Source organism: Malus domestica, chromosome 16 (genome assembly GCF_042453785.1).
Source record: "Malus domestica chromosome 16, GDT2T_hap1".
Lineage (NCBI taxonomy): Eukaryota > Viridiplantae > Streptophyta > Magnoliopsida > Rosales > Rosaceae > Malus > Malus domestica.
The window spans coordinates 6,444,905-6,465,629 of NC_091676.1; the positions used below are offsets into that span (position 1 = coordinate 6,444,905).

Here is a 20,725-nt window from a genome sequence, read left to right on the forward strand (position 1 = left end):
TCTAATTTAATTCAATTAGAAAATATCAAGCGTTCTTTATTTTTTAAAATCTAAAAAAAATTAATAACATGTTCATTGTTTGTTTGTTTTTTGTTAAACTATATATTTTATTAGATTAGATATTAAATTAGTCATCGACGGGGTTTAAACCCATGCTAATGTAATGGCTGAACACATTTTCACCACTGTGATAAATGACCACTTGCAACATGTGTCATTATTTTTTAAAATAATAAAATGTGTTAAATATTATTGGACAAAATCAAAAGATGAGTACTAGTAAGTATTCAATTATTATCCTTTTGTTGATGCTACACTACATATGAATTAGGGGGTGAGTTTAAAAAACCGAAAAGCAAAAAAAATCGAATCGAACACTGAATTGAAACCGAATTAAAAAAACGAACTGAACCGAACCAAACCGAACCAAATTAAATACATATTAATTTTATTTATTTATTTTGGATGTTTATTTTGAAAGTGCAATTTTAAATAAATTGTTCACCTAATTTTAAGCCCAAATATGTTGAAAGCCCAATTTTTCCTCTTTGTTTCCTCCTTTTTTATTCTCTCAAGTGCTATTGAAAACTCGTCCAAGGTTTGAAGCCAAACCATAGAGCACATAGAGCGTGGTGGAGGCAGGCAAGGAAGGCTTGCTGTTTCTGGTTTTGAGACGAGAAAAGAGAAATACAACAAAAGCTACCCCAACTTTCAACAAAAGGGGCTTAGAGCTGGTTTAGTATTGCTGTGCTTTGAAGAAAAAAAAAACTACTTCTGATGTGCTGTGAGAATAAGCAGTTGTGAAATAAAGCAGCAAAGTGTTTGGTAAATTTTTTTGTAAAAGTGATTTTGGGAAAAAAAAAGAAAAAAAAAAGCAGTATTATAGTATTTGGTAAACTTTTATGTAAAACTGTTGTGATTGTGTAAAATGACCAAAAAGAGTTTGGTCTTATTTAGTGTGCCTTGAAGGGCCCACTTCTTTTATTTGGTCTTCCTCTTCTTCTCTCTTTCTTCCATTTTTCCCGTGAGACTCTCCTTTCTCTCTAACTCTCTTTCTCTATGATACTCTCACTCTCTCTATTTACTGAGAGAATCACCCACTCCAACACCAATTTTCGAGTGAAATCCATACCAATATTCCCTGTTTTAGGTGTAGTTTGACCTATGGATTCGAACGGTGGCGTTGCCTGTGAAGATCAAGTACTCAAAAATGAAGAAAGCCAACATTTCCCTCTCGGTGAAAAACTCTTAGACGAGTTGACCTGAGGCTCGACAAAATTAGGGTGCTTCAAACTTAATTCAACCTTCATTTAATCTCAGGTACAACTTCTGTATCATGTATATCGAATTTTGGCATGAAATTCTTGGGATTTAACCCCAAATGCCATCTTTGTGTTCATGCCCATAAATCTGGTGACCTTCTTGGTCATTTTTCCAGTGAACTCGAGCCTGAATCTATACCAATTGCCAAATCTCAACTCTGGGTAACTCTGAATCTACACTGAGCTGGAGAAACTTAGAGAACGAGAGAGATTGCTGGGAGAACGAGAGAGATCGCTGCTGGGAGAATGAAAGAGATCTGGGATTGAAGTTTTCTGGTTCGGGTTTTGCGAGAGCTGAAAGTGTGAGGAAATGAGGGCAATTTTGGGTTATTGAAAAATTCATTAAAGATTACTGTTCAACCGTGTTATTGAAAAATTCAATGTTTTGTGGGACGAGTTAACGTTATACTTACTACATATTTGTATTATCTCTTTAATAGAGGTAGGACTCGCAAACACATGTAGATCTTATCTCTATAATAGATAGTACAAATAATGATACAAATATGTAATAAAAGTAACATTTTTGTTCGTGCGACTGGACTTAGCATTAACATGAACATGGAGACATGCATTTTGTTTGTTGGCCATATTTTACCTGTCCAAAATCCATGCGGGTAGTGTTGGTGGAAAAGGAATGTCTTTACATCCAACACTTACTAAGTTCTAACAACTATAATAAGCCCTGGTATGGTTTGAATGTCAAAAAATCAACTCAAACGTGTGACTCTAGTTAATCTTAATTTCAATGGGCGCTGGCTAGTCAAAAAGTGTGTTTATCCAAACACTCAAGGTTAAAGTGGGACCATATATAGAAACAACTCAATTACATGATTCATTAAGTTACTTCTTTTTTGTATTTAGTTTTAATTTAGCTTAAGTACAATAAAAAATGCACATAACCTCATTCTTTATGAGAGTGTCTAATCAATGATGTAAGTCACGTATCAATTTTTTTTTAATCCTTCAATAAGAAGATGAGAAACTGTAATTTAGTAGGTGAAACCAACAAAATCATGACTGTGGATGCAAGTTTCTTTCTCCTTGATCTTGTACAAGATTGCACCTACAAAACAATTTACACCTTAGGTCAAGGCCAAGAGCCTCACGCGCCCACGATGAATGGGGGAGGCTTTGGCCGAAGAACCTCCGATGCCAAAGTTAGAATTTAGAGAGAAAGTGTTTGAGAATTTTGGAGAGTTTTAGCAAGTGAATGAGAAGTCTCTTTGGGAGAATAGAATAGGGCTTTTATAGGGGAGTGTGGCCTTGGTGATTCAATTTAGCAATTAATATATTAATTAGGTGTAAATATATTAATTGGCTAATTATCATAATAAAAGAAATGTTTTTGGAGGTTTTGGGAGGTTATGGAATGAGGATGGATGAGACAAAATTGAACTTGTTACCTATTTTGGGTACTCCTAATTTGGTTGATGGATGATTCTCCACTGCTCGCATGTAGGAAACTCGATATGCCTTAAGGGTAAATTTATCATCTTCACCCAAAAATCTACATGTCGCCTTATGATTATTATTGGCTCCACAAATGCCCACACACCTGTTGGGCTGCTCGTAGGAAATGGCAGCAGGTGTAGAGATCTTCTTGCTCTAGGAAACTTAGGACTGCTTCCTGTTTTGATGTAGATTCCCTCTTTAATATGAAATTAGATACTTCTAACAAAGGGAAATAAATTTCTTTCAAAGCCTATTTAAGTCCACCTTAAGTGGGTTGTTAAATCAACTTTGGAGAGCGATTATTATACCCTACAAGAGAAAGAGCTTAGAGGATATTTGTTCCTCCTCCTCTAGCAACCTTCTACATCTTGCCCATGCAAATGACCGTCTTTCGTTGTTTTCTTCGTCTTTCCCGCGTCGCACCGATGTAAGGAAAACTTAATTCTCATTGTCTTTTTCTTAGGAGGTGTTGCCACGGGGCAGGCGTCGGGGTGGTGCAGCACGTCGGCTAGCAGGGGCCAGGAGTTGGCTTGTCATGGGCCAATGAGGTGGTGTGGCAAGGGCCATTGCTTGTGCTGCTCGGCTTGATTGAAGCCAAGGATTAGCTCAACATGGGCCGAGGAAGTGGCATGACATGGGCAACAGTTTAGGCTACTTGCCAAAATGAGGAAACTGCTTGAGTTTAATTTCTCAATTGCCGTAGATGGAGCAATCAAGGATAAAACTACCAAGATCGGAGCTGCTGAAGATGAAGTGTCAGATGAGTGAACTGTTAAATGCAAAAGTGGTTGCTGCCCCTGACCATTTGTTGCCTAGTTGATCTTCAAGCATTCGATCTTTTAAACTATGTGGCATTCTCGCACTGGATAGCTTACCCAGATAGGAGTCGGGGAATTAGTTTACCCTCTCACACTAGATAACAATTAGTTTACCCTCTCACACTGGAGAGCAATTAGTTTACCCTTTCGCACTTGAGAGCAATTAGTTTACCCTCTCGCGCTGAAGAGCAATTAGTTTATCCTCTCGCACTGGAGAGTAGACCCTTTTAGGTGTCGGGGAATTGGTTTACCCTATCGCACTGGTGAGCAATTAGTTTATCATCTCACACTGGAGAGCATGGAAGTCGTTGTCGTAAGTGCAGTTGAGGAAAGCTGGACTATTGGACAACTGAAATAATCCTCATGCTGCGAGGTCTTGTTTGGTGAACTGCTTGTGGAACCCACGTAATGGTGTAAGTGCAATGAGCTGCTCTCTGAATTATTGTACCATCATTAGGTGCTTCATCTTGTGCCATTTTGAGGCTTGGTTGGTGCGAGAAATTGCGCAATTGCTTGGTCATGAGCCTTTCTACTTCTTCCTGAATTTTCCTTTGTTGAGGTGGCAAAGCTCTCGACTACCCCTGATCATGATGTGCTGATCTAAGCTATTCTTCCATATGTTCGGCTCGTCTATGCCACGACTGCGGTGGGTGTGGTATGTTCCTAGCAGGCGAGCGTGTAACTCACAGGCTGCTGGTTAAACTTGAGCCGGATTGAGTGACATGTTCTTTCCTTTTGCTGTGCTGCCTGCTTCGATGTGATGTGAAAAATACTCCTTGCGGGTCTAGCCGTGAATGAATACTTCGCTTGGAAGGTTGTCCATATTGAAAATCGGAGTGTGACTTCAACTGTGATCGTATGCTCGTCCATGGGCTTGATTAGGAATGCACGCTTATCCTCACACTAAGACAAGAGTATACGCTATCCCAATGATCCAAGTAGGAGCATAAACTGCCATAATGTAAGGATCATGGCTGGTTGATGAGCTACTTTCCAGGACGCTGGTGGAGAGGTTCATATGCCCTTGTTTTACTTCGGGACACCTCTTTCGAGACACGTTGGATCTTGATGCATTGCAAGAGTTGATTCACCAAGGTTGTCTGTTGTGCAAGGATGCTCGTTAACTCTATGACTTGTCAAGACAAGTGTTGTTCACCATTTAGATTAGAAGAGCTTGGAAAAAATGTGCCTTATTGAGCAGTGGAAGTGTGGTAGGCTCCGAGCGCGAGATTTGAGTTGGGAAATGTCAAATCCACGAAGAAAATGTGGTGAAAATACCCCCGGCTTGATGGTAGGTCCGGATGGTTGAGATAGTCTTGGGCCGACTTGGGCTGCTTGGGAGGCCATGAAGGCAGGTTGGGTTACGGGAGTAAGCGGGCCACATGAGTGGGTTACCCGACGGGAGCAGGCTGGGTCACGGGAGTAGGCTGGGCCACGGGAGTGGGCTGCTCGGCGGAAGCAAGCTGGGTTGCAAAGCAGGTTGGGTCGTGGGAGCAGGCTGGGCTACGGGAGTGAGATGCCCAGCGGGAGTAGGCTGGGCCACGGGAGTGGGCTGCTCGGCGAGAGTAGGCTGGACCGTGGGAGTAGGCTAGGCCGCAGAAGCATGCTAGATCATGGGAGCAGGTTGGGTCGCGGGAACAGGCTGCTCAATGCGTGGTGCATGCGGATGCGAGGCTTAGGCTCGGGCCCGTGCAAGCTTGGATGGCATGGCTTGGGCCATGGTGGAACCTTGTAGTGGTGGTGCCACTCTGCTTACGCCTGCATTTTGCCTCATGGATCTCCGTGATCCCATTTCTTTAGTATTGGAATTTTCTAAATTTCTAGCCATTATATTTTTCTTATACGTTTTATCAAAGAACCTTTGCAAATAAAAAATTCTAATAATAAGAATGTATGAAAAATATTCAAATGGACTAGAAAATAGAGAAAAACCTTATGCAAGAGTCTTCTACGAGTATGGATTTCAACTTTCAATGAAAGCACCAATATGGATGCAAATTTCTTCCTTCTTGATCTTGGACAAGATTGCACCTACAAAACAATTTACACCTTAGGTCAAGGCCAAGAGCCTCACGCGTCCACGATGAATGGGGAGGGCTTTGGCCGAAGAACCTCTAATGCTAAAGTTAGAATTTAGAGAGAAAGTGTTTGAGAATTTTGGAGAATTTTAGCAAGTGAATGAGAAGTCTCTTTTGGAGAAGAGAATATGGCTTTTCTAGGGGAGTGTGGCCTTGGTGATTCAATTTAGCAATTAATATATTAATTACATGTAAATATATTAATTTTCTTATTATCATAATAAAAGAAATGTTTTGGGAGGTTTTGGGAGGTTATGGAATGAGGATGGATGAGACAAATTTGAACTTGTTACTTATTTTGGGTACTCTTAATTTGGTCGATGGATGATTCTCCACTGCTCGTGTAATACCCTGAAAAATGTAAATATAGGAATTTGGCATTCATAATTATGATTATGTAAAAAGAATTGGGAATTTATATTAATTCATAAAATTTTAGTTTTATAGTAAACTAGTTACGAGGTTTAAAGTTTAGATATTAATTTTTGAAAATCTGTAGACCTTTCAAGGTCAAAATTTATGTTTTTGAATAAAGCCCGATCTCACAAACGCGTAGGCGCAAACGGAACGCAATTTGGAGATATAACGAAGAAGTTATTAACGCTTAAAGTCGAGGGTACAATTGTAAATTTATCCTTTATGGAATGCTCCAGATTTTTGGAGCCAAATCTGGAAGGCCACGTGTGTGGCCCAGATTAAAAGTAAGAAAAGTTAGGCGGTAGAGATGGAAGATAAAGGAGGGAAAGGAGGGAGAGAGGAGCCAATCAGGAAAGAGGGAGATGAGAGAGTGACCAATGAGAGAAGAGAGAAAGGAGGGGAAAGGAGAGGAAGGAAGTGCACCGGAACCTTCGACCCGGTTCTATGTCATCAACCCGACCCGGCTTCCTCCACCTCCTCCGGTGGCTTTTCGTCAGTTTTTCCGACGAATTATGCTACCAAACCATCTTAAAAAGGTTTCATGACCTCCCCTTGACTGATTCTATCACAAATCAGATAGATATTGGCCCTGAATCTGTGCAAAACCCCACGGGGGGTGCACAAGTTCATAGGTGGCGATCCACCAAATCTGAAGCAAACTCTCCCAATTTCCACCACCCACATGTTCCTTAAGAACCTAGGAATAAAGCCCAAACAAGGTTTGGGGCGTCGGAGCTGCTATGGAGTCAAATCAAGAACACCCATTTCTAGGGTTCCCGGCGTATTCGAGGTAAATTGGAGCATTTCCGGGATAAATTTCCCTTGGTCACATGTATGAAAGTTACTCTACGTATTGAGATCTTCATTCCTGTAATTTTTGGTAATTTTTAGACATAGTTGAGTTTCCGGCGAGTCGGGGTGGCAGACTGCCACTCGCAGCGGCGGGTGCGGCGGCGCACGGCTAGGAAGTCAACAATTGCTCTTTATGCGAATTTCGTTATTCAAATTATGTCTTTAAGATCAAAATTGTTGTGGTTTGAATATTATTACGATTTTGGTATATGTTGGATTAGCTAAATATATTCATATTTTGTTTAATTTTGGAATATGTGAACTACGAAATGCTTGATCTCGCTCCAGGGTACGTAGGCAGTCTAACAGTGTTAGATGCAGCCTTAAATAACTCGAGAAATAATTCTTAGAATGAGAAGTGTGTTATAAAAGGAAATAGAAACAAGATGAGAATAAATTTGTACGTTGATGTTTAAATCTTTTTAATTATGAATCAAGGTCGGAAACAAGACATAGAATTAAAGGAAGGAATTTAGTAAATAATTTGAGTTTTACTTTCTTAGTCGGTTTTGAATTTAAGGTAAGGATTAGTGGATTGAATATGGTAGAAAATAAACAATTAATGGTAAACAACTAAACATGATTTTTTTAGGTTGGGTCTATCAAAAATAATAACATTATTTCCCGAATTAAAGAATTTATTCGAGACGGGGTGTTACAGCTTGCGTGTAGGAAACCCGGTATGCCTCAAGGGTAAATTTGTCATTTTCACCCAAAAATTCACGTGTCACCTTGTGATTATTTTTGGCTCCACAATGACCAAAACATGTTCTTAAACTAGAAAGCCCAAAACGAAAGCACAAACTACTTTAAAACCAAAATCAAAACAACATAATTCACCGAAACAAATCATAGCTCGGCAACCCAATTTAATTAAAATAAACTTCATCAAGCAATTAAGTACTAATTCAGCATATCAGCTTGATTGGGCTCAATTCTTCAAATTAACTAAAATGCCAAAGAAATTTGATCATAATCATCTCCTCATCCTTCTTTATCTTCTCTCACGCTCATTAGGTAAAATTCATATTCATTCTCTTTTGTCTATTATTTTCGTTGATGCTATTCAGGAAGGTAAGAAACGAATTGAGATATCGAGTGTAAAGAGAAAATACTCTTAGTAAACTGAGTTATAAACGTCAATCTAATTTTGATACAAATATATATATTTGCATGAATTTATGCATGGCAAGGTATGCATTAAATAACTAAATTAAGTTTCAATAAACTGATTTTGTAATTACATTTGTAGGTTCATATAGAAATTATGGCTTTAATTTGTAATGTATTTCATGAGTTTAATGTACAAAGGGTCCAGATATATATGAGAAGAAAGAGGGGGAAGAAAGAGAGATAAGATGGCTGCTGCAAGCATCCAACAGAAAAGAGAAGACAATGACTGAAAAAGGAAGACAAATTAGACAAGCTAGCCTAATCTACACCTTACAAAAAACAACTTGCACTAATCAATCACATCCCTTAAATCAAGGAAAGAAGACTAATTACTCTAGTGCCTAGAGCTATCCTTAGAGAACATGGTAGCTGACTCAAGAGGCCAAAATACACTTCAACACTCCCCCTCAAGCTGGATCGAAGAGGTTAACTTAGCCAAGCTTGCCTAATAATCGATGGAACTGAGTGCATGCCAATGCCTTTGTAAAGAGATCTGCCAATTGATCGTGGCTTCGTGTGAACATGGTCCAGATGATTGAGTTTGAACTTGAGCTCTGATGAAATGACAATCCACTTCAATATGTTTGGTTCTTTCATGGAACATAGGGTTGGCAGCAATATGTATGGCTGCCTGATTATCACACATATGTGACATATGAGTATAACTAGAAAACCCTAAGTCTGAAAAAAGCCCTTTAAACCAAATAAGTTCACAAGTAGTGGCTGCCATGGCTCGATACTCAGCCTCTGCGCTGGAACGAGCAATTACCTGTTGCTTCTTGCTCTTCCATGTGACAAGGTTTCCACCAACAAATGTACAATAGCCTGTGGTTGATTTCCTATCAATTGCATTACCTGCCCAGTCTGCATCTGTGTAGCCACTAATGACAGTGGATTGATTGTTGTGCATTGTAATTCGTTGCCCTATTGAACCCTTGAGATAACGAATGATTCTTTTAACAATGTTAAGGTGATCAATAATGGGAGAGTGCATAAACTGACTAGCCAAGCTCACTGCATAAGTGATATCTGGACGAGTGATGGTGAGGTATATGAGCTTGCCTACTAATTGTTGATAGTAAGTTACATCATGCATGGCTTCTCCATCTATGCTGAGGTTCAGTTTACAATCAACGAGAGTGATAGCAGCCTTACAGTCAAGCATTTTTGCTTCTTGAAGAAGGTCCAATACATATTTCCGTTGATGTAGAAACAGTCATTTTGAAGATGTTGCCATTTCGATCCCTAAAAAATACTTTAACCTCCCCAAATCTTTGATAGCGAAAGTTTGATATAGTGAGAGTTTTAGTGCCTCAATCTCCACGGTACTCTCTCCAGTGATGATAAGATCATCAACGTAGATGAGGACCACCAACTTCCCACTGGTGCCAGTTCTCACAAATAATGAAGAATCAACATTACTACGCACGAATCCAGCCTTTTCCAGAACAGAACTGAGCTTGGCATACCAAGCTCTTGGTGATTATTTCAATCCGTATATTGCCTTGTGCAATTTGCAAACCATGTTGCCTTTGATACCATCATAGCCTGGAGGAGGTTGCATATACACTTCTTCCTGCAACTCTCTGTGAAAGAAAGCATTCTCACGTCTATTTGGTAGAGTGACCACTCACAATTGATTGCAACTGAAAGTAAAACCCTGATCGAGTTCATCTTGGCCATCGATGCAAATGTTTCCTTATAATCTACTCCAAAGGTTTGGGTGAAACCTCGAGCAACAAGTCTAGCCTTGTGTCTCTCGATAGATCCATCAGCTTTGAATTTTGTTTTGTAGATCCAACGACTTCCAACAGCCTTTTTTCCTGGTGGTAGTTGAACTAGACTCCAGGTGTGATTCTCTTCTAGCGCACGAAACTCTTCTGTCATGTCTTGTTTCCATTGTGGGAGAAGAGAAGCTTCTTGATAGCTTCTTGGTTCACAGTGCTTATCAATTTCACTAAGAAATGCAGCATGAGATGTTGAGAACTTACTAAAGCTGATACATTCAGTGATAGGATGCCGTGAGACATATGTAACATAGTCTTGCAACCTAGCTAGAGGTTTTCTGATTCGATGAGGGTTTCTCTTAATCACCGGAGACTCTTTAGTGGATTGAGAATGATCAGAGTAGGGCTCTTCTTCACTTTCATTGGCAATAATTTGGTCAGTTTGTACCTCTTCACAATCTGGACTCACAGTGACTGATCTTTCTTCCAACATCGGATGATTAAAGTTTTGAGGGAGTGGGAACATGTCAACTAAATCCTCCCCCTGACTTGTAAAATAGGGATAGTCTTCTTCGATTTTCACATCTCTTGAAACTGTGGACTTCTTAGTGACTGGATTGAAGCACTTGTATCCTTTTTGGGTGGCCGAGTATCCCATAAACACATATTTGGTTACCCTAGCATCTAGTTTGTCACGGTTCAAGGTTTGGATGTGAATAACACAAACACAACCAAACACCTTGAGGTGTGTCAAATATATTTTCCTCCCCTTGAGAACTTTATAGGGAGATTTAAACCCTAGCACACGACTTGGAATTCGATTGATGAGATAAGTGGCAGTAAGGATGGAAAACGACCAAAATTTGTTTGGAACATGCATGTGAATCATGAGAGCACGAGTCTTCTCCAAGAGATCTCTATTTTTCCTCTCGGCTACTCCATTTTGTTGAGGAGTCCCTACACAGCTGGTTTGATGTATGATACCCTAAGAACTTAAGTATTGAAGCATGTTGTTCGATAGAAATTCAGTGCCATTAACTGACCTTAAAACCTTAATGTTTGATTGAAATTGTGTTTTAACATGCATGTAAAAATCTTTGAAAATGGTTGGAACTTCACTCTTTGATTTCATAAGATATAGAAAACTTGTTCGAGAGAAATCATCAACAAATAGAACAAAGTACTTAAACCCTTCCACTGATTCAGTTGCATGTCCCCATACATCGGTGTGAACCATTTCAAAAGGTTTACTTGTCCTAGACATTGAATTACCAAAAGGTAGCCAAGTAAACTTAGAAAATTGACAAGTATCACAAGTAGGATAAGGGTTACAAAAATTTGGAAACAGTTTAGACAAGACAACTTTAAAGGGGTGAGCTAATCTCCTATGCCAAAGTTGGTTTTCATCTATGGACTTCGATTGAGCTTGAAGAGCCTGAGTGAAACATGCATTCTTACACAGGTAGTAAAGTCCATTTATGAAGACCCATTCACCAATCATCTTCATGGTGAGAACATCCTGAAACATCATATTATTTGGTGAGAAAAGAGCACGGCAGTTTAGAGTGTTGGTGATCTTTCCAATTGACAAAAGTTGGAAAGGAAAGGTTGGTACATAGAGGGCAGTGGAAGGTATTTTTTGAGAGAGTAAGTTTATTTCTCCTTTTCCCAAAACTAAGACATTTTTTCCAATTGCAACAGACACATGCGAGGGACTTGAATTTTTTTTTAAATGATGTAAATTTGTAACTTTGTTTGTCATATGATATGTGGTGCCTGAATCAATTATCTAACAATCAGTTTCAGTACTAGTTAATAGGGCAGTAGTGAAGGCTTTGAGTATACCTGATGTTTCTTCCTTTGGAACTTTCTCATTTCTAGCAAGAAAGTCGGCAAATTGTCCCAACATAGCTGTGTAACTACCCTCTTCATTGCCTTGACCATGTGAGCCTCATCCGTGTCCCTTACTTTGTAGGTAAGCTACAAATGCATTGATCAATGACAATGGATTGGCAATGAACTCCATGGATCCTTGTGAAATAGTAGGAGGGTGAACATTAGCAAGTTGTGCCTTGAAATGAGGTTGAAATTGTTGTGAGGACCTTGGTATCATCTTTCCATCTTTGCTGAACTTAGGCTTAAGTTCAGGATGAAGTTCCCAACACTTTGACTAACACCATTGCAATATTTGCATTTTAGATGTGTGTTTTTTTCCCTTGTATACCTTGGCTTCTAAATTCTTGTAATTTGATGCATATGCCCGAGTCTCAATCAATCTGGGGCTGTGAGCAGCATTCATAACCTTTTTCCTTGCTTCTTCTCGTTGGATAGTTGCACAAACATTGTTGAAGGTAGGTAAGTCTTGACTCATCAAGATGTGACTGCTTAGGTCCTCATACTCAGAGCTCAAACTCCATAACAACTGATAAATTTTGTCTTCCTCGTCTCATTTTAAGAGAATGGTAGGATTATGGTATGTGGGAGATATACATCCAACTCATTCCACATGGCTTTGAGACTCCCAAGGTGTTGAACAAATGCTTTCCTTTCTTGTTGAGCACTGGCAATGTCTTTCTTTACTTGGAAGACCCGCACATAGTTGTTTTGATTTCCATACATATCCTGCAAAGCTTTCCAAAGATTATGTGCGGAATTGGAGTAGTTAAAAATTTCAGCAATATGTTTCTCCATGGTGTTGAGCAGCAAGGATACGACAAGTTGATCTTTGCAGAGCCATGCATCGTATGTAAAGGAAGAACGGTCTGGAGCTTCCACGCTTCCATTTACAAACCCTAACTTCCCTTTGCCTCCGAGAGCTAGTGAAACAGCTCAGGACCAAGGAAGATAATTAAACTCGTTTAAGAGAACTGAACATAAACGTTGACTGGTGTTAACCTCAACGTCTGAGAAGTTTGGAGAAAGACTATGCTGGGTTTCCTCATCATGATTCACAGAACTTTCTTCAATCATGACTTAGACTTTGAAAGAAAAAATTCGCAGCAACAATAATGGCAGAGATAGGTTATGAAAGAACCTTCTCTGATACCATATAGAAATTATGACTTTAATTTGTAATGTATTTCATGAGTTTTATGTACAAGGGGTCCAGATATATATGAGAAGAAATAGGGGGAAGAAAGAGAGATAAGATGACTACTGCAAGCATCCAACAGAAAAGAGAAGATAAGGACTGAAAAAGAAAGACAAATTAGACAAGCTAGCCTAATCTACACCTTACAAAAAACAACTTGCACCAATCAATCACATCTCTTAAATCAAGGAAAGAAGACTAATTACTCTAGTGCCTAGAGCTATCCCTAGAGAACATGGTAGCTGACTTTAGAGGCCAAAATACACTTCAACACTTCAATAGTTCAGCAGCAGCAGAACCAATTGGAATCTGCTACGGCCGAGTAGCCAACAATATCCCGCCACCCTCCATCGTCCTCTAAATCCTCCAAGGCAACGGAATCTCATCCATCCGCCTTTTCAACACCGACCCTGCCACCCTCAGCTCTTTCTCCGCCACCCCAACAATCCACCTCACCATCGGCGTCCCCAATGAACTCCTCCCCACCCTTGCCTTCTCCTCTGTCACCACCACCCCTGACTAGCTCCAATCAAACATCCTCGCTCACATCCCGCAAACCAAATCTGTTACATCACCGTTGGCAACGAGATTTTCCTAAAAGACCCTTACTACACTATCCACGTTCTTCCCGCCATTCTCAATCTTCATCAAGCCCTCCAAACCCTAGGCTTTGACAATTCCATTAAGCTCTCTTCCCTATAAGCCGCCTCCGTTCTGTCCACCTCATACCCTCCATCCTCAGCCTCATTCGACCCCTCCGTCTAACCTTTTTTTCTCCCCCTCCTCCGCTTCCTCCGGGACACGAACTCTCCCTTCATGGTCAACTCCTACCCCTACTTTAGCTACCTACACAACAAGAACTACGTCTCTCTTGGATACGCGTTGTTTCGAGCCACCAATGAGGTGGTTAACGACGACGAGTTGGTGTATAGTAATCTTTTCGACGCGAGTATGGATGATTTTGTGAGTGTGATGGAAAGGGAGAGAGTTGTTGGAGTTCCCGTGGTGGTTTCGGAGATGGGGTGGCCGACCGACGGAGGGGAGGCCGTTAGTGTGGAGAATTCGAGGGCGTACAATGCGGAGGTGGTGAGACGGGCGGTGGAAGGGGTTGGGACGCCAAGGAGGCCGGGAGTTGGAGCGGAGGTTTTCTTGTTTGATTTGTTTGATGAGAATGAGAAGTATGGGGAAGAATTTGAGAGGCATTTCGGGATTTTTGGGCCTGACGGGCTCAAGGCTTATGACCTTAATTTCAACTAAAATTATGCAATGTAATGCACCTACAATACCACAATAAAATTACATCGCTGTAACGGGCTACTCACAACTAGATATCAAACTCATCACAGAATACATATTTCATTTACGAAAGTCGAATCTGATACCTTATCCAACCAAACGTAGACAACTACCAACAAACCAAATACTAGGTATGCCAGATTGGGCTCTTGTCAACAATCAAAACAGGCCAAAGCCCATAAAGAGCACGGGTTTTAATTTTACGCTTGACGACCCGGAAAGGTCAATGATTTCATCAAGTCAATGTTGATGATGTTGTGGTCCAAGTACACTCTGTTTTTTTCCAATGTTCACACTTGAAAACTTAAGTACGAAGATTGCAATTATGCCTTAAATAAACAAGGTATTGTGAAATAGACAATATGTGTGTGGCAGAATATAAAGTAAATAAGACATAATATTTACGAGATTCGGCTAGTATGCCTACATTATTAGGGCATTAGCAATAGTTTCTCTCATTATTCAATTGAAATTACAAAGGCAATGGAAATAATATATTGTGTATCTTCTATATGATATATTTGGAAGCTAATAGGCTTTTATATAGAAAAATGTATACTTCTCTGCTAAGGTTAAGGATTGTGAAAACATAAAATTACAAATTTTGATTAGTGGTGGATTGTCTGACTTTTCTTCCCAAACTCACAACATTATAGGTTTAATCTCTTTTACCCTTTGGATTAGTTTACAATTTCATTTGTACTAAAAACTAAATTTGAGTTTAACCAAGTTCGTTAAATCATTGTACTTCATCTTTTTAATTTATATTGTATTCACGTTGGAATTTCTCACTTAATAGTTTAAGTGAGTTTCGTATAATTATCTTCTTATTTTCTTTAAGAACAATACTTGACGGTTGAACAACTAGTAGTTTGAGTTAAAAAGACAATGTGGCTGCTCTTTGGTTTGACATCAAACTAAATAATACCTAAAAATTAGGGTAAAATACTGTTTACTACCCTCATGTTTCGTGGTTTTCAACATTTAGTACATCAAGTTTTTTTCGTCTCAGAGTCATACCTAAAGTGTAAATTTTGGGACAGTCTCATACATCCGTTAGTCAAACTGTTAAGTTTTTCGTTAACTATGACGTAGCGCACTGACTGGGCGCCACGTGTCATCCACGTTTTTTTTTTCCTTTTCTTTTCTTTTCTTCTTCCTTCTCCTTCTTCTTCTTCCTCCGACTGAAACTTTCTTTTTTTTCTTTTTTTTTTGCTTCTTCCTTCTCCTTCTTCCTTCATTCTTCCTTCCCTTTCTTCCCATTCTTCCTTCTCATTCTCCTTCTTCTTCCTCCAAAATCTTGGGAAGTTTTTTTTTTTTTTCTTCTTTCTTCTTCTTCCTCCTTCTTCTGGGGAAGTTTGTTTGTTTTTTTTTTTCTTTCTTTCTTCTTCTTCCTCCTTCTCCCTTCTTCTTCTTCTTCTTCCTCCGACTGCAATTTTTTCTTCCTCCTTCTCCTTCTTCCTTCCCCTTCTTCTTCTTCCTCAAAAAAAAAAAAAAAAAAAAAAACCTTTCATCTTCCCCCAAATTCGGAGGAAGAAGAACGAAGAAGGGGAAGGAAGAAGGAGAAGAAAGGGAAGGAAGAAGGAGGAAGGAGGAAGGAAGAAGGAGGAAGAAAAAAAAAAAACTGAATCTGGGCAGATTCGGAGGAAGAAGAAGAAGAAGAAGAAAAAAAAAAGAAAAAAAAAAGAAAAAAAATGAAAAAACTGAATCTGGGTAGATTCGGAGGAAGAAGAAGAAGAAGAAGAAGGAAGGAGGAAAGAGAAAGAAGAAGAAGAAGAAAAAGAAAAAAACAAAAAAAAAAAAAGCTTCCCCAGATTCGGGAAGAAGAAGGAGAATGAGAAGGAAGAAGAAGGAAGAAGGGGAAGAAAGGGAAGGAAGTAGGAAGGAGGAAGGAAGGAAGAAGGAGGAGGGAGAAGAAAAAAAAAGAAAAGAATGTTGCAGTCGGAGGAAGAAGAAGAAAGAAGAAAAGAAAAGAAAGAAAAAAAAAAAAAACGTGGATGACATGTGGCGCCCAGTCAGTGCGCCACGTCACAGTTAACGAAAAACTTAACAGTTTGACTAACGGATGTATGAGACTGTCCCAAAATTTACACTTTAGGTATGACTCTGAGACGAAAAAAACTTGATGTACTAAATGTTGAAAACCACGAAAAATGAGGGTAGTAAACAGTCTTTTACCCTAAAAAATAAGAATGGGACAGGTGTCGAACTAAAAAACCGCTTTTAACAGGAATGGCTGCTAATTGTTCGCAATCAAGCTTTTTTCTTTCTTTATAAAAAAAAAAAGAAGAATAAAAGCAAAGTAAATAAGAATAAGAATATCTTTAAACAGTAGTACTAAACGGCGATAAAAGCAAATATTAAATTTGTATTGAGATTTGAGAGATATTTTTTAGTGTGATCGATACATAGGTGATACACAACGTGTTATTATACAAGTGATAAGATATATGTGCTAAAAAGTTAAGAACTTAAAAAATAAAATTTACCACCACTTCTATTAACAAGTAAATGTGTTCACGTTACAATTAAAAATTTCTCAGAGATTTGAGTAGGGTGACGCTGACACATACATGCTGATGCATCCAACGGAGCTCGTACGCGAACCTATGCAAGAGAGAATTCTAGACTCCCTCTCCCTCCCGGACTTGGATTCTCTGCCCTCCCAATTCGGTGCCCTTCCCGTGCCCTTCTGTTTGTGTGGCCACGGTTAAGTCACGTCAATATTTTATATTACTATTTTTTTTTGTCTTATTATTTTTATAAAAAACAATATAAAATGTTAGCATGGATTACGTGACCACACAAAACAGGAGGGCACGAGGAGGGTATCGAAATGGGAGGGCAGAGAATCCAAGTCCCTCCCTCCCACTAAATTTATGCAATATAAGTACACCCCACCATGGATTTCCCCCAACATTACTCACTCTCGCAAATCGCAATTCACACAGCCTCCGGTGAATTCGAAGTTCGAAATCCCGACCTCGTCTAGGAACATCCGAAAGATCAAAAATGTCGGACGGCGATGTTAAAGCTGCCGAGCTGGTCGGCGCCGAACCCCACGACTTTGTCTCGCTTCTTTCGTCTTCCGAGAGGGACTTTCTTGTCCGTAACAATGGTGATCAGGTAAAATTTCACCTCTTTTTTCTGATCCTCTTCGATTTTCTGGTGAATTTCTTAGCGGTGCTTTGAAGTAGATTCTGTCTGGGGTTCGTTAATTTGGTACTTTGCAAGGTCTTAGACTGTGTTGGGTTGAATTTTTATTTCTGGGGTTTACTGAACTCAGCATTTGTTTGTGCGAACTCAAGTTTTCGGGAAAGATAGCAAACAGGCCCTAAGTTCCTCAACCCGTCCAACTATTTGATACATATTGTTTTATTAAACAGTCTTTAATTTGATTAACTTTGAACAGGGATGATATTTAAATGATAATTATGAAAATAAACGGTTTAGATTACGATGGAGTCAGCATGGGGTCATTGGTTAACTCCAAAAACTCATGTATACTTGTCTGTATATTGTATTTGACCCCAATAAACAGTTACGGCAACCTAAATTATAATCTCCTCCTCTACTACTATTTTCTTCTATCATATTTGTCTTCATTTTCTTTCTTATATGAAATACTTTAGTTGAAAAACCTTCCCAGCCTTCAGCAATACTCCACAGTGTCTTGCATCCACCCTCAACAAGCATCTACAAATAATAGTAGTTGTCGACATATGTTGGAATAAACTTTCGACATGTGTTGACAGGAATTGGCAGGTGTCTACTAGGTGCTCGACGAAATGGCCCAATGAAGTTTTTTGGTTGATATTATGATCCCGTTATCTAAAAATCCGGGCTATGCGACTGGATGTAACTACTGTCTTTGAATTGTTATTTTTTCGGTACCATGTATTAACTTGAATAATGATTGGTTTAGAGATACTAATTTCAAAGGCTCACTGAACTATCTGGAATACAAAATTTAGAGGTGTAGAGGGGTTAGTTTCGATCGTTATATTGGTAATGGGATGATATAATAGAGGAATCATATCATCATATGTCAAGTTTTGGATTTGCAGATTAAGGTTGAGAGCTTGAAGGGGAAAAAGCTTGGGCTGTATTTTTCTGCATCATGGTGCGGTCCATGCAAACGATTCACCCCAGCTTTAGTTGAGGCCTACAATGAACTCTCTCCAAAAGGTGATTTTGAGATTGTATTTATCTCCGCTGATGAAGACGATGAGTCATTCGAAGGGTACTTCGCGAAGATGCCATGGCTTGCATTTCCGTTCTCTGATTCAGAGGCACGCGATCGCGTGGACGAGTTGTTCAAAGTTAGAGGGATACCCCATCTTGTGATCCTTGGCGAAGATGGGAAAGTTTTGAGTGACAGTGGAGTTGAGATTATTCAGGAGTATGGAGCTGATGCGTACCCTTTTACGCTGGAAAAGTTGAAAGAGCTGAAAGATGAAGAAGAAGCTGCCAGAAGGGATCAGTCCTTGAAAACAATCCTGGTCACCCGCTCGCGCGACTTTGTAATTTCAAATGATGGAGAGAAGGTAAGTTTCAGTGCTGCTACTTCTTTATGAAACTGACTTACTAGTATCCTACTTTATGAATTCTGCATGAATTGTAACACGGCTGCACAATCTGAATTTTGTTATTGATGTGTGCATAAATCAAGGTGCCCGTCTCTGAACTAGAGGGGAAGATAGTGGGTCTCTATTTCTCGTTGTCTTTGTACGGTCCATGCGTAGAATTTACTCCAAAACTTGTGGAGGCTCATGATAAGCTAAAAGCAAATGGAGAGAACTTCGAGATTGTGTTGGTGCCACTTGATGATGATGAAGAATCATTCAAGCAATATTTTGAGAAAATGCCTTGGTTTTCTTTACCCATCGGGGACAAAAGTGTACAGAAGTTGGCTCGGTACTTTGAGCTCTCAACCTTGCCCACAGTGGTTATTATTGGGGCAGATGGTAAAACACTTGGTGAGAACGTTGCTGATGCCATTGACGAGCATGGGAGTCTGGCTTACCCCTTCACACCAGAGAAGTTTGCAGAGCTCGTTGAGATAGAAAAGGCAAAGGAGAAAGCTCAAACCCTGGAGTCAATTTTGATTTCCGGGGATCGAAATTTTGTCATTGGAAAAGATGGAACTCAGGTAAGATATAGGTTCCCGTTTTATGGTTTATACTGTGATTCTTTTGTGTAATGTGAGGACAAATGCCCAAAGATGGCTTCTTTCAGGGCATGTAACTTGTATGTGCGTGTGCATCGGTGTGTTTTCTGTGGCAATAAGTGAATAACAACTATTATTTCTGCATTCAGATCCCTGTGACAGATCTAGTGGGGAAGAACATTCTCCTTTACTTCTCAGCTCACTGGTGCCCTCCATGCCGTGCCTTTCTGCCAAAACTTGTTGAAGCCTACCATGGGATTAAGGCCAAGGACGATGCATTTGAAGTCATTTTCATCTCCAGTGACAGAGACCAAGGCTCTTTTGATGAGTTTTTCGCCACAATGCCATGGCTTGCTCTTCCCTTTGGTGACTCAAGGAAAGCGTTCTTGAGTCGCAAATTCAAGGTCCAGGGCATCCCCATGCTCATAGCAATCGGTCCTACTGGCCAAACCGTCACAAAAGAAGCAAGAAATCTCATCATGCGTCATGGGGCAAATGCTTATCCTTTCACCGAAGAGCGAGTGAAGGAGATTGAAGCGGAATTTGAGGAGATGGCAAAAGGGTGGCCTGAGAAGTTGAAGAGTGCACTCCATGAGAAGCACGAGCTTGTGCTCTCGAAGCGTACAGCTTTTGTGTGTGATGGGTGCGAAGAACCGGGAGAGGTCTGGTCATTCTACTGCAAGGAGTGTGATTTCGATCTCCACCCGAAGTGCGCGTTGGAGGGAGATAAAAAGACGGAAAATGGTGCCAAGCAGGAAGAAGACGAGTCCAAAGAAGGATGGGTTTGTGACGGTGATGTTTGTACAAAAGCTTAAGAAGTAAGTATCATGAATGTGGAATGTGTGTGTGATAATAAGGCTTGAAACTGCATCTAGCAAGTAGTGACTTGTTATGTTGCTGTCGTTTCAGATGGTGTAATATTATAATTATTATTATAAGATGAGTGTGACAAATTAAGAACTTGACAATAATTATTTTGCTTTCAGTACTTTTTTATGAATTAGTTTTCAGAAAAATATGCAAAGTGCTTCTTAAACATTTATTGGCTCTAGTGCCACTGCACTAGGCTCCCATCCTCAGTGCCATTTCTCTTCACCCTTCGTCTTTCGGTCATAAATTCCACAAATGAGCTCCTCCCATCTGCATCAAAACCATAACTGGTGAGAGAGAGAAGCGATTGGGTGAGAGAGAAAGAAAATTGATCAAGGATTCGTTTGTAAAGTACTTATAAATAATCAAAAACACTTTTGAGGAAATTATTTTTGAAATTAATTCTTGGTAAAAACGCAAGTTAATCATGAAAAAGCATTGGAAGTGCTTTCTACC

At 39.7% G+C, this 20,725-nt stretch overlaps 1 protein-coding gene and 1 pseudogene across 1 annotated transcript; both read left to right on the forward strand.

The window, feature by feature from the left end:
* The first annotated feature begins 13,168 nt into the window (after window positions 1-13,168).
* LOC103403314 (glucan endo-1,3-beta-glucosidase-like) lies at window positions 13,169-14,453 on the forward strand (annotated as a pseudogene).
* A 2,580-nt stretch (window positions 14,454-17,033) lies between these two features.
* LOC103403022 (probable nucleoredoxin 1) lies at window positions 17,034-20,370 on the forward strand. The gene is made up of 4 exons (XM_008341825.4): window positions 17,034-17,355; window positions 18,297-18,776; window positions 18,902-19,381; window positions 19,549-20,370. The coding sequence occupies exons 1-4, from the start codon at window positions 17,242-17,244 to the stop codon at window positions 20,212-20,214; spliced, it is 1,740 nt and encodes a 579-aa protein (XP_008340047.1). The 5' UTR covers window positions 17,034-17,241; the 3' UTR covers window positions 20,215-20,370.
* The last annotated feature ends 355 nt before the right edge of the window (window positions 20,371-20,725 follow it).